The sequence below is a fragment of the Jaculus jaculus genome, chromosome X, assembly GCF_020740685.1.
Source record: "Jaculus jaculus isolate mJacJac1 chromosome X, mJacJac1.mat.Y.cur, whole genome shotgun sequence".
Classification (NCBI taxonomy): domain Eukaryota; kingdom Metazoa; phylum Chordata; class Mammalia; order Rodentia; family Dipodidae; genus Jaculus; species Jaculus jaculus.
In genome coordinates, this window is record NC_059125.1 from 120,788,771 (window position 1) to 120,804,803 (window position 16,033).

General features: G+C 36.2%; 1 protein-coding gene across 2 annotated transcripts in view; it reads right to left on the bottom strand.

The window, feature by feature from the left end:
* Positions 1-16,033, bottom strand: part of Tenm1 (teneurin transmembrane protein 1) — an 850,812-nt gene that overhangs the window by 134,754 nt on the left and 700,025 nt on the right. For both annotated transcript variants that reach the window (XM_004653940.2, XM_045140035.1), the window contains 2 exons: positions 10,605-10,866; positions 7,707-7,974 (listed from right to left, as the gene is read on the bottom strand). In XM_004653940.2, coding sequence (XP_004653997.1) covers positions 7,707-7,974; positions 10,605-10,866 — 530 coding nt within the window. The remainder of the gene's footprint in view (positions 1-7,706; positions 7,975-10,604; positions 10,867-16,033) is intronic.

Consider the following 16,033-nt stretch of genomic DNA (forward strand, 5'->3'; position numbering starts at 1 on the left):
CATGAGTCCTGAGGAATTGAACCTGGATCCTTTGGCTTTGCAGACAAGCATCTTAACAGCTAAACCATTATTTCCAGCACTGTCACCTGTTTTTGAAGGATTATTTTTGCAATGCCTTCAGGTAGGTTGATAGAGGGGAGTGGAAGGCAAGAATAGTCTTAAATACCAACTTGAACAATAAATAATATGGTCTGATAAATCATTACATTTTTGTCTCTGGCCTTCATCATCTTTCAAATGCCTTTCAAACTTTTATGCCTGAACATCAAGAAACAGTCTTTGGGTAGTGGCTGAGCATGTACAATGGAGATACACACACACACACACACACACACACACACACACACACACACACTTGAAACTAAGTTTTCCAAGACAGTATTATTTTGTATCATCACCTTTTGATATTTCCCATTCTATTCTGCTGACTTTTATTATATTATATTACATTCTATTCCACTATAAGAAAAAAAAAAACACTGGTGGGCAAAATGAATTTCTCAATCTACCAAGGAGTTTGACCCCTCAGTTTGAAATGGGCACACACTTTTTGCTTACTAGAGTATCAGGCCATTTGAAAATCTTAGGGGCTGGAGAGATGGATTAGCAGTTAAGGCGCTTGACTGCAAAACCCAAGGATCTAGGTCCGATTCTCCAGTGCCCACATAAGCCAGGAGCACAACGTGGCACATGCATCTGGAGTCCATTTGCAGTGGCTGGAGGCTCTGGCACAGCAATTCTATCACACTGTATTTGCCTCTTTCCTTCACTCTCAAATAAATAAATAAATAAATAAATAATTTTGTAGGCCCTAGGCTACCTTACTTTTAGAAGTCCTATCCCATATCTTATCAAATATATTAAAATGGATCTAACTCATATGCCACACTAAACATTTCATATTTAATTATGAAAACTAAATTTCAGGTGACAAGCTGACAGAATGCTTGATTTTAAAGATGTTTAATATTTATTAATATTTTCTGATTTTCTTTTCATATTTTGTATCTTAGATTGCAAATATTTGTTTCCTAAAAACCTTATACCCTTGGCATTGTGTGTGTTTATGGTTGAAAGATTAACATAGCCCTGCTTCCAGTTAACAATTATGAATTCATGAGTGGAGATAAATGATGAAAGATAATTATCTTTGCTAGCTTCTTTGACAGAAAAAACACTGGGGCCTTGAATTGAGTACTTGGTAAGGTGGGCTGGTGACTTAGTGAAGAAAGGCAGCAATGAGAGGAATGCAGAACTAGGAGACCTGAGTTGGGATCCCTGCTCTCTCTAGGCCTTTAGGCAAGTCACTGGCTCTTTTTGAACCTCAGTTTCTCCCTCTTTAAAATGAAGATCATATTAATCATGTCATGTTTTCCAGACAGGAATGCTATGTGGACAAAAATGAGATAATGTACATGAAAGTACTTTGCAAATTGTAAATCACTGCCCATTTGTTATTAAAATATTCCATGGGTGCTATTTTTGTGGCTGCCCAGCCTGCTTAGGTTTTACTGAAGGGAAATTTATGAACACTAAACATCATTGTCCAGAATGTTTTGTGTGCACAAAGCAATTGTAGCTTAGCACCTATTACTATTAATGTTCCCCTGTTTCTCTATAACACAATTTAGACAGACTCCTATGCATTGTGAACTGTTAGGAAGTCTAGCTCTCCCAGAAACACCACTCTTTCTTGCCAAACTACTGTACTAAATAATTATGCAATCATTGTTGCCAATAACCTTGAAGAAAAATAGGATTGTTTATAGCAGTGCTACTATAGGCGGATGGCTGATTTCCTGAACTTCCAGGACTCTAAACCACTGCAATTTAATTTAATTAAAATGAAGACCAGGCAGAATGCATTATTGCACATTGATAATATATGCAGACACAGGCAGAATTAGGGAATTATTTTGACAAAATTCACATAATGGATGCAGATCAGAGGCCCTGAACAAGTCAGTTTGTCAAGTTAAATAAGCAGTCTCTAGAAGTTTAACAGCATTATGAACTTAACAATAATGATTTTTTAAAGCATTGTTTTCCAAGCAGGAGAGTTGGGAAAGAAACTAAATAAAATACAATGATTTCCAGGCATTGTATTTTATTTAGCGCCATGGAGTAAAACATTAAGGCCAAATTATTTCAAATATTCACCTAGAGGTTTTAGCAGGGGAGTCTTGTCTATGAATTATACAACAAAATCTTAAAGAGGATGAACAAGTGATTGAGGCTTTTGTACTAAACCTTGGAGTGATTTCTACCTTTCTTCTACTTGGTCAATATTGTACTTGGATTGGGCTGGAGGGATGGCTTAGCAGTTAAGGCATTTGCCTGCAAAGCTGAAGGACCCAGGTTCAATTCCCCAAGACCCATGTTAGCCAGATGCACAAGGGGGTGCACATATCTAGAGTTTGTTTGCAGTGGCTGGAGGCCCTGGTGTGTCCATTATCTCTTGCCTCTCTCTCCCTATTTCTCTGTCAAATAAATAAATAAATAAAATTGAAAAAAAGTTTTTTTTTAAAAAATATTGTACTTGGATTAATCAATCTTGTCAGTTGCCATTGATATTTCTTCACGGAAGTATCACAATCCCTGTTGGTAATTTACTCACTCAAATTATCCCAGTTGCAAAGTATGTTTTATTTAAAAAAAAAGATGAGATAGCCTTGGATCTTAAGTATGCGTTTTCTCATTTTGGCTATCCTCCAATACTCTCTTCTTCTTTTGTGACATTTTTGCCCTTAGAGATAACACCAATTTCCCAGTTGAGCTATGTGGGAAATAAGATTCCCACATTTCAAACTATGAAGATATTTCAACTTATAAATCCATCATTATTTAAAATTCAGCTTGTTTTAGTGTGGTCTCCTCATTGTTCATTATAGAGAAATAGATGGGCAGAAGCTAAAATTTAACTGGCATGAGAAGAAACAATAGTCAGCCCTTTATGACCATAGTCTTATTCAAAAACCTGAAAAAAATGAGAACTTTATGAATGCTGGTTAGTACTTGTATTCTATTCTTTTACTACTATTAAAAAGTACCATAAGGGCTGGAGAGGTGGCTTAGCGGTTAAGCGCTTGCCTGTGAACCCTAAGGACCCTGGTTTGAGGCTCGATTCCCCAGGACCCATGTTAGCCAGATGCACAAGGGAGCGCATGCGTCTGGAGTTCCTTTGCGGTGGCTGGAGGCCCTAGCGTGCCCATTCTCTCTCTCTCTCTGTCTCTTTCTCTCTGTCACTCTCAAATACATAAATAAAAAAAGTACCATAAGATTCCCAAGATAAATCTGTCATATTATGGGGTAGGGAGTCACAATTCTCAAATGAGTCTGAAGGAACAAAAATGAAGGGGTCAGCAGAACTGAGTTTCTTCCAGAGACTGGAATTGAAAATATTTTACTTGCTTTTTCTACCTTCTTGTTGTCACTTATTCTCCATGTTTTGTGGCTACCATGCCTCATCTTCAAAGCCCACACTGCATATCTCTCTGCCATTTCTTTATAGTTTTATCTTCCTATAACTCTGACCCTGCCTCCCTCTTCTATGTCCAAGGACTTTTGTGACAATAGTTAGCTGTTACTGATTATCAACCTTACATTTATCTGTCACCTTAATTTTCTTCTGACATTCAACATTACAAATTCATAGGTGACAAAGATGGAGATATAGACTAGGTACTAGATAAAATCTCTATTAAATCATAAATCATAGTTAAGTGATCAGGAACATTTCCTACAAGGAAAAGATCATTCCACCTTAGGTACTGCTTTCACAATTATTTTGGTTATTTTCCTTGGAACCCTTGCCAGATTTCTATTTATACCCTAAGAAAAAGTGTCCCTCAAGTGTAACAAAGAAGCAATTTTTTGCCTTGCTCTTTGAATATTTCTGAATGGGTTTGCTGTCTCTCAATTTTATCATTCTAATTAGCCTTAAAAAGAAAGCAACAACATATATTTCAGCATTTTAACTAATGTCATTTTAGTCAGAATGATACTCATAGGCAAACAATAGGGGTGGGTTTTACCACTATTTCCCACACTGGAAAATTGTTGCTTATATTTGTGCCTTAGATGTTTTCTTAATTAACCATAGACATATTAGCAACTAATGTACTGAAGATGCTTAATTAGGACAATGGAGGAGAATTTAGAGTCTTTGGCAATATTGGTATTTTAAAAAATGGAAGTAACATATCTCATGTATAAAATGAGGTTGATAAGATGGTTCAGCCACTGTTAAAAATAGTTTGGGACTTCCTCTGTAATTTAAACATACTATTTCCATGAAACTCAGCAATTTTACTTGTAAGTATGTAATCAACAGAATTAAAAACCAATATTAAAATACAATATGTGTACACTGTATTTGTAGGAGTAGTATTCAAATTAGCCAAAAGGTGAAAATGGTGTCAATGTGTTAGAGTTAATAAATGGATAATAAACAAGTGTGGTATATACATGCACTGTAATATAACTCAACCACAAATTGGAATGAACTATAGATAGATGATATTACATGGATGAACAATGGAGATGTTATACCAAGTAAAAGAAGCCAGATACAAAATAGCACATATTGTATGGGGCTATTTGTTCTAAATGTATAGACTAGATCAATGTATAATGACAGAAAGGAGATTTGCATATTCAAAGGCCAGAGGAGAGGGAAGTGTGAGGTGTAACTGCTAATGTGTATGCAATTACAGTGTGGGATATGATAAAAATGTTCAAGAATTAGATATTGGTGATAGTTGTACAACCTTGTGAGTTGTGTTAATTGTATGCTTTAAATGGTTAAATTTTTATGGTATGGATCTTATATCCAAAGAAAATAGTTATTTAAAAATATAGATTCAGCTCTATGTATACAAGCACTAGAAAGAAATGACTGCCAGATGTTATACTATTTAGTTCATTACTTGGGGGCTCAGTCAAAATTGTTAAGTTTTATAGCTTAATAAAAAGGTAAACAGAGCAGGCATGGTGGTGCATGCCTTTAATCCCAGCACTTGGGAGGCAGAGGTAGGCGGATCACCATGAATTCGAGGCCACCCTGAGAATCCAGAGTGAATCCCAGGTCATCCTGGGCTAGAGTGAGACCCTACCTCGAAAAACCAAAAAAAAAAAAAAAAAAAAAGAAAAGAAAGGTAAACAAACATAACAACCAAATAAATCCCCAAGCCCATGTGGGAGCTAAAGAATGTCCTAAAGAATTGGAACATAAATAATTATAGAGAAATGTAAGGATTTTGTGATTATTCTGCCTAGCAAGTAACCACTGTAGGCTAAAATCTTGGTGAGGAGACTATGAAACTTTTTTTTTTTCTTTGGTTTTTCGAGGTAGGGTCTCACTCTAGCCCAGGCTGACGTGGAATTCTCTATGGAGTCTCAGGGTGGCCTCAAACTCACAGCAATCCTCCTACCTCTGCCTCCCGAGTGCTGGGATTAAAGGTGTGCACCACCACACCTGGCCTATGAAACTTTTGTTGTGCACCAATTAGTTTGAATAAAAGCCTGGTCAAGGTTAAGGGAATCACCAAAGGATGGAGAAACACTAGAAGACTGGCAGCACTGTGAGGGGAAAGGGGAAAAAATGTAATATGGAATACCAGAGCAATTTTAGAAATATATAGGAGGGACTACTCATCAGGAGCTCTCTCTCCAAATGCACTGCAAGAAGTGAAGGAAATCCAGGAAAAGGATAAATATTCTGTTTTCATTTTTCTTTCACTTTTTAGTCTCTACTTCATGCCACCCATTGACCACTTGAAATGAGAAGCCAGAGAGCAAAGTCACTCTGCTCATGCAGTCCACAAAAGCCAGCCTTTTTGTCCACACAGGGGCCAGAGAAGCCTCTCTCTCTCTTTCTTTCTCTCTCTCTCTGAGACTATAAAATTCTAATTTTATAGAGAGTGCAGAGAGGAAAATGTGGAATAAGTAGCATAGAGTCCTACTGTCTTTTTTTTAAATTAATTAATTAATTAATTAATTTATATGAGAGAGATCAAGAGTGAAAGAGGCAGAGATAGAGAGAGAGAGAGAATGGGCGTGCCAGGGCTTCCAGCCACTGCAAACGAACTCCAGATGCGTGCGCCCTCTTGTGCATCTGGCTAACGTGGGTCCTGGAGAATCCATCCTCGAACCGGGGTCCCTAGGCTTCACAGGCAAGCGCTTAACCGCTAAGCCATCTCTCCAGCCCCCTACTGTCTTTTATACACACAGATACAAATACGTGTATAGGCTCAACCTACCGTTTATGCCACATCATCCCAATTTCCTGGCTATACAACACTGATGAAACTCTGCCAGCAATGAACATTTGCTGAGCACTTAGATGGGTCAAGCAGTTTACATTATTGACTTCATTTAAGTATCATATCATAATGATTTTATGAGTAATGGTATGTTTACACTTCCCATTATAAACTTGGAGAAACTTTGATACCTGGATATTTAGAAAATTTTCTAATTCTATACAGCTAATAAGTAGGGAAGGGATGATTTGAACTCTGAGTTGGAGTCTGGTTCAAGTTTTCTTGTTATTATTGCACTTAATAGAAAGTTAGCAAGGCTGTATTGGTTGGCCTGTAACCTTGTTGGTAGGTTCTGATGTACAGGAATTGCAATATGTCTCTAATTCAAGATAAAGCAAATCAGTAGACTTCAGTCAGTGAAGGGATAAGAGAGAATGGGAGATTGTTAGGATGGCACAGGAGGAGATTTTAGTCCTAAGTGATTCAATTACTACTAGAGAGCTTTAGAAAAGTCTTCTACCAGCATGGTATTCATGAGACACTACATGGAGGGACAAAAAGCAATGGTTTTCCAATAGCAGGTCTACAGGCCTATATATTCCCTTAGGAATTTTGCATTTTTTCCTCCCACAAAGTGAAAGACATAAAGACTTTGGTGTCAGTCTGTCAATATCTATACCGATCATCACTGTTAGATTGTTTACCATCATGTGTTTGTTTTATCTTGAGGTAGTGTTTGAGGCTAGCCTTGATATTAGTAATGATGGCCGTGAACTTCTGATCCTCTTACTTCTACCTCCCAGGTGCTGGCAATAAAAAATATTCTTACCTGGCAAAATTAAAAAGAAAATGGCAAATATGTCTCAATCTCATCTCCTTCAAAATATCCTTGTTTGAGAGAATTAAATATCTGAAATACTAGAGGCCCAGAGGACCTATTATGGTATCTATTGCAAATAAGATTTTAGGTTTTGAAGTTTTGAGATCATTGAAAACCAAAAGGAATGAGAAGGCAAGGTAATTAAAAAAGTTAACCCACTGAAGTTATAAGTTAAAAGAATCTAAACTTATTAGACATAAAATATAGTAAACCTGTATGTGAGAATTTTGTAGTTTCTAAGTGGAAATGACAATCTAAATGTCAAATACAAATACATACCCTAAAGAACACTACACCAAAGGTTATAGTTAAAAGGCAACATTCAGTTCTGAAGACCATTGCAAGTTAGATATTGTGTTATTCCTCTGGCATGGTGCTATCATGAAGAAAAAATAAAATAAATTCACAGCAAAACAGTATCAAATGGTAACTCCAAGCAGAACCAAATGAAATGCTTAAATAGAAGAAAATAATAATTATTCCAAATGCAAATTGATATGAATCTAATATTTTCAGTTTTGTGAACATAATACTGCTATTTATACAGAAATACTTCAACATACCCAAGGCTTCTGCCAGGCCCCAAACCTTCTGACCATAGATGTCTGTCTTGTTCCAAGCAAATGTGTAGACAAGATTAATTGCAGCAGGAAACCATTTTTGTGTCAGTCGCCCTTCTATAGCTACGGTGAGGTGTACTTTAATCATCCCCACTGGAATTGTAGAATGTGTCAGAATTATCCGTAGCAGGGTTTTATACCCAGGTGTGCGGCTGCTCAGGTAACTCAGCCTCACGAAGCTGGAAGGAATGGGGATTTCTTCCTGTACAACCTGAAATTGACAAAAAAATAACTCACTGGTAGTCACAAATAGACAAGAATATCACATGATTTGTTGTCTTAGAAACAGGACAGTGTCTAATGGGATGGATTGATGTCAAGCCATTTGTTCCCAGACCTTTTTTTAAAATTTCTTAAAAAAATATTTTATTTTTATTTATTTGACAGAGAAAGAGGGAGGGAGGGAGGGAGGGACAGGGAGAGGGAGAGGGAGAGAATGGGTGTGTCAGGGCCTCCAGCCCCTACAAACCAACTCCAGACATGTGCGCCCCCTTGTGCATCTGTGTGCACCTCCTTGTGCATTTGGCTAACATGGGTCCTAGGGAATCAAACCTGGGTCCTTCGGCTTGGCAGGCAAACGCCTTAACCACTAAGCCATCCCTCTAGCCCTGTTCCCAGATCTTTTGAGACTGTAGGACCAAAGGATTTCAGTTTTCTGTCAAGTTTGTACATGGACAAACATATGGTCAACTCTGGGGATTGCTCTCATTTTTCCCCTGCCAGTGCAGAACAATCTCATGTTTTCCATAGTGCTCCAAAAATTGCTTAGCAAGAGCTAGAAAAGATCACACTGCTGAATGTCAAGCAATTTGGTGCTGTGGGCTCTGTTCAGTGGTCTTTATTCTTATAAACACATACACACGATCTTGTCTGGTGTTAAGTCATATATGTCAAAACCATTGCTGGGATCTTTATTTAGGTCAGGTTCTCTAAAATGAAGGACTGCAGAAGCAGGCACAGAAAGTGATATTTTGTGACAAGGATTATAGTATCCCTAGAATTAATCTTCACTGATATTATCAAATTCATTTAATTTGGAGCTTTGCAATGACCTGGAGGTCAAAATTTTAATCAGAAATGTCTTACATTTTTCTCTGTTACCACATGTACCAATGGCCAGGCATAAGTTTCTCCAACTTGGCATCTATGCCTGAGAAGCAAATAACTCCCACTAATTCCTCTGCAAATTTTATACTAAACACTACTTTCTGAGTAAAAATGCCATTGAGCTTCTTTAATTAATTGTTATTACTTATTTGTTTACTAAACAGATGGAGCTAAATGACAAAAAGTGGTAACTAAGAGAGACTCTTTTATTACATGACTTTTATCTTTCAAAACAAGATCTGAAAAAGACCCCATTGTATTCAACACACTTAAAATGACAAGGATAGCATACTTATTTTTATGCCCTTATTTATTTTTAACTCAGAATTTTATCCACTCTTACTTTCACAAATGTGTATATAAAGTAGCCAGCAGAACTCTAAACACATGAGCTACAATACCAGATTTGGGACATTTTGCTCTTTCCAGGGACCTAATCCTTTCAGTCTACGAGTTATTCATTATTCTACATTAAGTCTTTCATGCTAGAATTGTCCACTGGCTATCTTCTCAGATTGTGCCAGTAGTAAAGGTCAATATGACTTATGCCACCATAGTGTTTTATTTCCCTAAGGAATTACACAATCCTAGATATGTTTGAAAACTTTCATGCTGAGGAAGACCCATACATTTTAGTGACATCTGCAGAGGAATTGATGTACTACTAAGATATATTCAAGTACTGCCACTTTTCTTCCTTAAGGAAAAGTAATGGCAAAACCAAGATGGCCCACTCTTTAGACTGTTCTTTTTTTTTTTTTTTTTTTTTTTGGCTTTTCGAGGTAGGGTTTTATTCTAGTCCAGGCTGACCTGGAATTCACTATGTAGTCTCAGGGTGGCCTCAAACTCATGGTGATCCTCCTACCTCTGCCTCCCAAGTGCTGGGATTAAAGGCGTATGCCACCACGCCCAGCTTAGACTGCTTTTTTTTTTTTTTCCAGGCAGTATTATATTTGTGAGAGCTGTTCTTAACTTGGGCATTGTTGATAGCTGGTAGGGTTGCTGTGATGGAAGAAAGGTAAGTTTTATGTTGGATTATCCATTTAGGACTTTTAAAACTGTATTTCTAGATTTCTGGATCTGTTGGCTTGTGAGTCCATTTTTATGGTATCAATATCTAACTATCATTAACATGTTTCTGTAGTGGAAATAGTACTGTAACTATTGAGTGGTTTAATACTGAATGTTCAATAAAAATAATACTCAGAAATGTTAAAATATTAAGGCTCTAACTAAAAAGCTCAAATGCACAGAAGCAAAGAATTAAAATAAGCCTCCTGGTCTTAACAATTACCATTTACTAAACAAGAGGAGTGGTCATGATTTCTGAGAGTAATGACAATAGATGCAAACTGCACAATTGAAGAAAAATAGACTAAAGGAACTTTAATTTTAGAACCAGAAACAATTCAAGCTCATTGATTATAATGTTATCACTGTTAAGTTAGCATGCTCTGTTCTCTACAGCATAATGTTCCTTAGGTCAAAGTTGAGGGTTTCTCATGATGAACAGTTTATCTTGCTATTCTATAGCCACAGATCATGTCCTAAAGCCCTGTTAAATCACCTTGCAAATGTGCACTTAGAGAGACTTCATTCAAAGGTTTATCTTTAAAAAATAAAGGAATACACATTATAGGGTAAGCAGGAATGGTAGGTAAATGAGTTTAGCCAAAATATACTGTCAACCAACCTGTAGTGTGATTTTATACATACAAAGGCCAATAAACCCACCTGTAGCTCAGGGACAATAGTTCCCCTTTCTGGACAGGACCCTCCAAATGATGTCAGTGGTGAAGGAAGCACAATAGGGTTTGGGCTGATAAAGTTTGAAATATCACAGGATGGTGGATCTGATACAGTTCTCTGCATGGTTACTTTCTCCAACACAATAAACTGATTCCAGGGCAACCAGAGTGTCCTCTTTTCAGATAGGAAAGGTGATCGGTCAAAGATTAAGATGACAGAGATACCACCAATGGCTACAAGGTCAAAGCTAAGAAGAGGAAGCAAAAAAAAAAAAAAAAAACAAAAACAAAACAAAACTGTTAATCACATGAACAACCAAAATAAAATTTAAATAAAAAAATAGGTTAATTTTAATGTCCTTTTCTACCTTCAAGACTCAATTACATCCAAATCTATTTCAATTTTATAAGGTTCTTCTCAATATTCATTACATGAATGACTTCTCTTCAACCTCCCATAGATTGTTTTAATGTTTAATTTCTTTGCTCTTTTTTTAAGGATTTAAAAAAATATTTATTTGTTTGTTTGAGACAGACAGAGGGGTGGGGAGAGAGAGAGAGGGAGAGAGAGAGAGAGAGAAAGAGAGGGGAAGAAAGAGAGAATGGACACACCCAGGCCTCTAGCTGCTACAAACGTACTCCGGATGCATGCACCACCATGTGCATCTGGCTTATGTGGGACCTGGAGAATTGAACCTGGGTCCTGACGCTTTTCAGGCATGCACCTTAACTACTAAGTCATCTGTCCAGCCCTCCAGTAGACTTTTGAGAAAAGAATGCATACCACCAGTTGATAACCACCTAGAATTCAAATATCAATTATAATACTATCTTAAACAAAATTACTGCATGTACTGTTGTAAAGCCAAATCTGTTATTGCTGCTTTCCCATTTGCTAAAAATGACAGAAAGACGATCATTTAATACTCTGCAAGATTTTTAATGTAATGCATTATTCTTCTTCAAATTATTTCATAATGTACATAGGAAAAGGAAAAAGTCAAAAGTTTAACTATCTTGTGAAAGATCACAAATATTGTGTCAGAAATCAGACAGTAGAATTAGTGCCTCTGAGATAACTTTTGGTGAAAGATGCCCATGGAGGAAAATTGTCCAGTGTAATTTGGTTGAACTAAACATGTATGGACCTTCCACATCTAAGTATTCTTTCTATCTTCTGCTTGTGCTTGAACTCTTATTTCTGATTTGTTACAGACAAAAAAGTTAGCTTTTTACTGTAAAACAACCTGTAGTTGACCCTGCTCATCCCCATTGCCACCTCCTTCTATAGTTCTGACAAAGCAAGACTGTCTCTTGTGTCAGCCAACTCTGTCCATCTATAGAGGTGATCTATGATAATACTATTGTATTAGAGCATAAAAGCCTCAGATTTTGTTTCATTCTGCACTGATGGGTCTACCTTATTTCACTTTTAAATATAATGATATCTTCAAGATAATGTAAATGATAGCATTCAAAAGATGAAATATGGTATAAAAGTAACATAATGATAAATCATCATCATTATATCTTTAAAAATGGATGAAGAGAGACATGATGCATCTTAATATTCAAAGCAACTCAAATCCACAGGAGAGCGATATAAGCATTTCCCTACATTAGAAAAGATCCTTCAGTAAAGCACTTGTTCAATGATAAAATGCCTGATAGGGAACCCGACTTAATTATGGACATCTCACCATTCCCTTTATGTGACATTTATTATACTTATTCCAGCATTACTAATCATCTCTGGTTGCAGAACTCCCCCAGATAAAGATAAATGGACAGTAACAAAAGATGGATAATACTGTATTTTTATTGTTGCATTTCCAGCAAAGCAGCTGTAATATTTAGGCAGTTTCCAAAAGGAGGATTTCAAGAACTGCATTAACTATTAGAAATAATTGGGGTTTTAACTAAGAAAGAAAAACCAAATAGCTTATGGTGCAAAACAGAGAGGCTGAATTCATACTAATACAGAAACAATTTAAGGCAAGTGTAGGGGCAAAATCTAATACAGTTTTGTCAAGAAACCTTTCATCTAGCTCACCTTGTACATATATTTGACTCTATATCCTTGGGCATGTGAATTTTCTTTGGCCAAACATTGAATCTTGACTCTTAAAACCAGAGTACTTATTTATTTTAGAAAAGGAAGGAAAATAATGGCAACAAAAACACAGACACTAATACTAAACAAACTATTCACTACTAGAAGAATGAAGCACGTGGGAAGATCATCTCTTTTTGGTAAGAAAAATTAATTTAACTTTAAACATCAGATTTTGAGTATCAGCTTTATGATATTAATTGTGTTTGGCCTTTTATTTTTAAAATTCCATGAACTATAGGTTTCTTAGTGAGCTGCGGCCAATATGATCTGTCTCTTAGATAATATTGCAAATGAATATATGAGATAGAGATATAAGAGGTAAGAACATATTAAGGATTCAAAACATGTTATCTTCATCCTCAAATCGTATGTATTATTCTATTGAATTTACCATACATTTCATTTTCTTATAGTTCAAATTACCTGTAGGTGATCTTTTGATTATTGCCTTGAACAGATACCTTGAGTTTTGGGTTCTTGAAACTTCCCCTAGGATTTTAATGATAGTTATTTATATGTTTCAACTTGACTAGGTTATATAATCATCCAAATATAAATATATAGATACTGTGGAGATAATTTTGGCAATCTACAATCAGCTGTTTTAAGTAAGGGAGATTGTCTTTGATAATGTAGATGGGTCCTCATCAATTATTTCAAGGCAAATACCAAAGAGAAAGCTCTCTGAAAGGTTAATTCATAGAGATTTTTCCTAACACAGAACACCCCCATTTACATGGATCATTAAGAATAGCTTTTCAAGTTATATGACAGTAGGTATATAAGACCCAAGGGAAAATATTTATGTTTGGAGAGTGTTGACAGTTCCCTGTTAAACCAGTTCAGTTTATAGATGGAGTATGACTGAATGTTCTACAATGACTTGTGGTATCAATAAATGAAGAAATTTTGCCTTGAGGGGAATCAGAGGGATCCCTTTCTATCTTCCAGTTATCAGAACAAATTCTTGAAATATATACTGTTTCTCAAGAACCTTCTAATAAAGTCATCACTATACCCATGTTGCTCACTATTAGCTGAAGTACTTATAATAAGTTCTTTCAACAGTGAACCTAAGTGTGAGCTTAGGGTGGCAATTTAACCAGAGGTGATAAGAGTCAGATTACTTGTGTTCAAGTCTTGAACTCTGTTCTTACTGGCTATGTTCATCTGGATATATCTTCTCATTTGCCCATAGAAGAAGATATCAACAACAGTGGATTCATAGGTTTGTGAGTATGATGATTAATGACATTAATGAAAGTCTGACATGCAAGAAACATTAAACAATATTTGTTTTTCTTTGAAATTTGCTGATAACTTTGGCCATTTTGTTCCCTTTCTATCTAAATTTGTAATCTTCATACTTTCAGAGGGCTTAGCTTTTCATTGCTATCTTTGCTTTTTCTTTGTGTATAGCACTTGGTACCAGGTCCTATACTTTTCTGTTTCTCATGTCATGTAGAAAGTCATTTAAGATGGAAGAAAATAGTGCTACATTTCACACAGCATGTTTGCATTTGACATGGACTTCATAAGAGCTTATCGGTTAACATAATGCAGTGACACCCCTGCAAGGAATCACTAAAACAGCAACAGACTGGTGGAATTGATGTATGGAGACAGAGGGCCCTCTTGGCATCTTTCTGTCTCACTACTAGACATTCAAAAGCTAATACTAGCCTTCCTAGACTTGTTCTACCCTAAGGTATCTCTTACTTAGGATACTATGATACTAAGTACTTTAAAATGAACTTAGTCTGAGGTAGTAAGTAACAAGTTGATAGATATAAATTGGAAATCTCACCACTTTCACTTTATTCCCAAGAAACAACTTTGGGACAGTCTGGGTAGCATGTGAGTTGCATACTTTGAACACATACATCCTATATGAAGTCTTGGAGGAGAGTCATGGACAGAGTAGACTCCTGTTAATATCTTATGTCTATGTAAGTAAACCTACTTCTCACAGAAAACTCAGTAGAGGAGGGTCTTGGTGTTTTACTTAAACTCCAAAGACAACAATAGCAACAAATATTACTCTCTAGTATTTTTGATAATTTGGAAATATCAACTTTTAGACATGAAAAATCTTTTAGTTTTTTTTAAAGTAAATATCAAAGATGCCATAAAAACTCTATACCGCAAACTAAAAACAAATAAACAATAAAAAATGAAAACTGAGGGCACAAGAGGGAACTAGTTAGATAATTATTAGGCAGATATAAAAGGACTTAAAAGAGAAATCTTAAATTCATTTATTTTTGTTTCTGGAACACAAACAGCTTCTTAAGCCACAAAGCCCTGCCTTCTACTGAAGAACTGGAATTCAGTTGCTGCCCCAATCTCATCCAATCAGCTCTCTCACCTCCTACTCAGGTGTGCTAATCTCTTCCTGATCCAACCCCCTAAACCCAGAAAATTCGCCCTCTCTAAGACACTCTTGCACCTGAGGGTAAAGCCCACCACAATAAGTTTATATATAGATCCTTACCAGGTGGGTAAGCCCTGTTTGTTGGCTGTTCATCTTTCCTGAACTTCCAGGTTCCTGTTCTGGTAAGTCCCAGGCCCCTACTGTCAAACAGACTCTATACCTTCTTCTGGCTTTCACATGGAAAGAGCTCTCTAAACTTTCTTCTCTAACTCCCTTTTCTTGTTTCAGGCTCGTGCTCACTTCCCACATAGGCTCTCACAACATTTTCCCTTACCTTGGTTCCATCCTTCTCTGAATAAAAGTAATAATTTAATAATTATCTTTCTCAGTCTTGTTTTATTTCAATTCTCTGGTAAAACAGACATGAACTCAAGGTTTGTAGTATAAGGACTCTTTCTGAACTCCAAAAGCCCCATTATATGCCTCATGTCAGGTCATAAGAAATCAAAAGTCTAAGATATTCTTTGAATAAATAATCCATTTTTCTATCTATGGCACATGGTTTAAGATACAGAGGAGAATCTATTATCCTGTACCAGTAACTGGTGAGTGAACTACCACATTTCTGTCACTCAATCCAACTGGGAGAACGTTCCATTTGAATTAATGAAGAGTAATGAGCTATTTGACAGGAAATATTGTTTCTCTCTCAAATAACTTTTCTGATCTTGCTATAATTATTAGAGGGGTAGTCAGTAACATAATTTACACCAAAATAATTCACTAAACTCCTTAAAACAGCTTCTTTTCTTAAGTAAGATAAATTCATCCTTATCTTCTTCAGCTTTTTTTCAAAACATGCATCTTCTTAACAGGCAGTTGAAAAAATAAATTAAGCACAGTCTAAGTTGAACAATTAGCATTT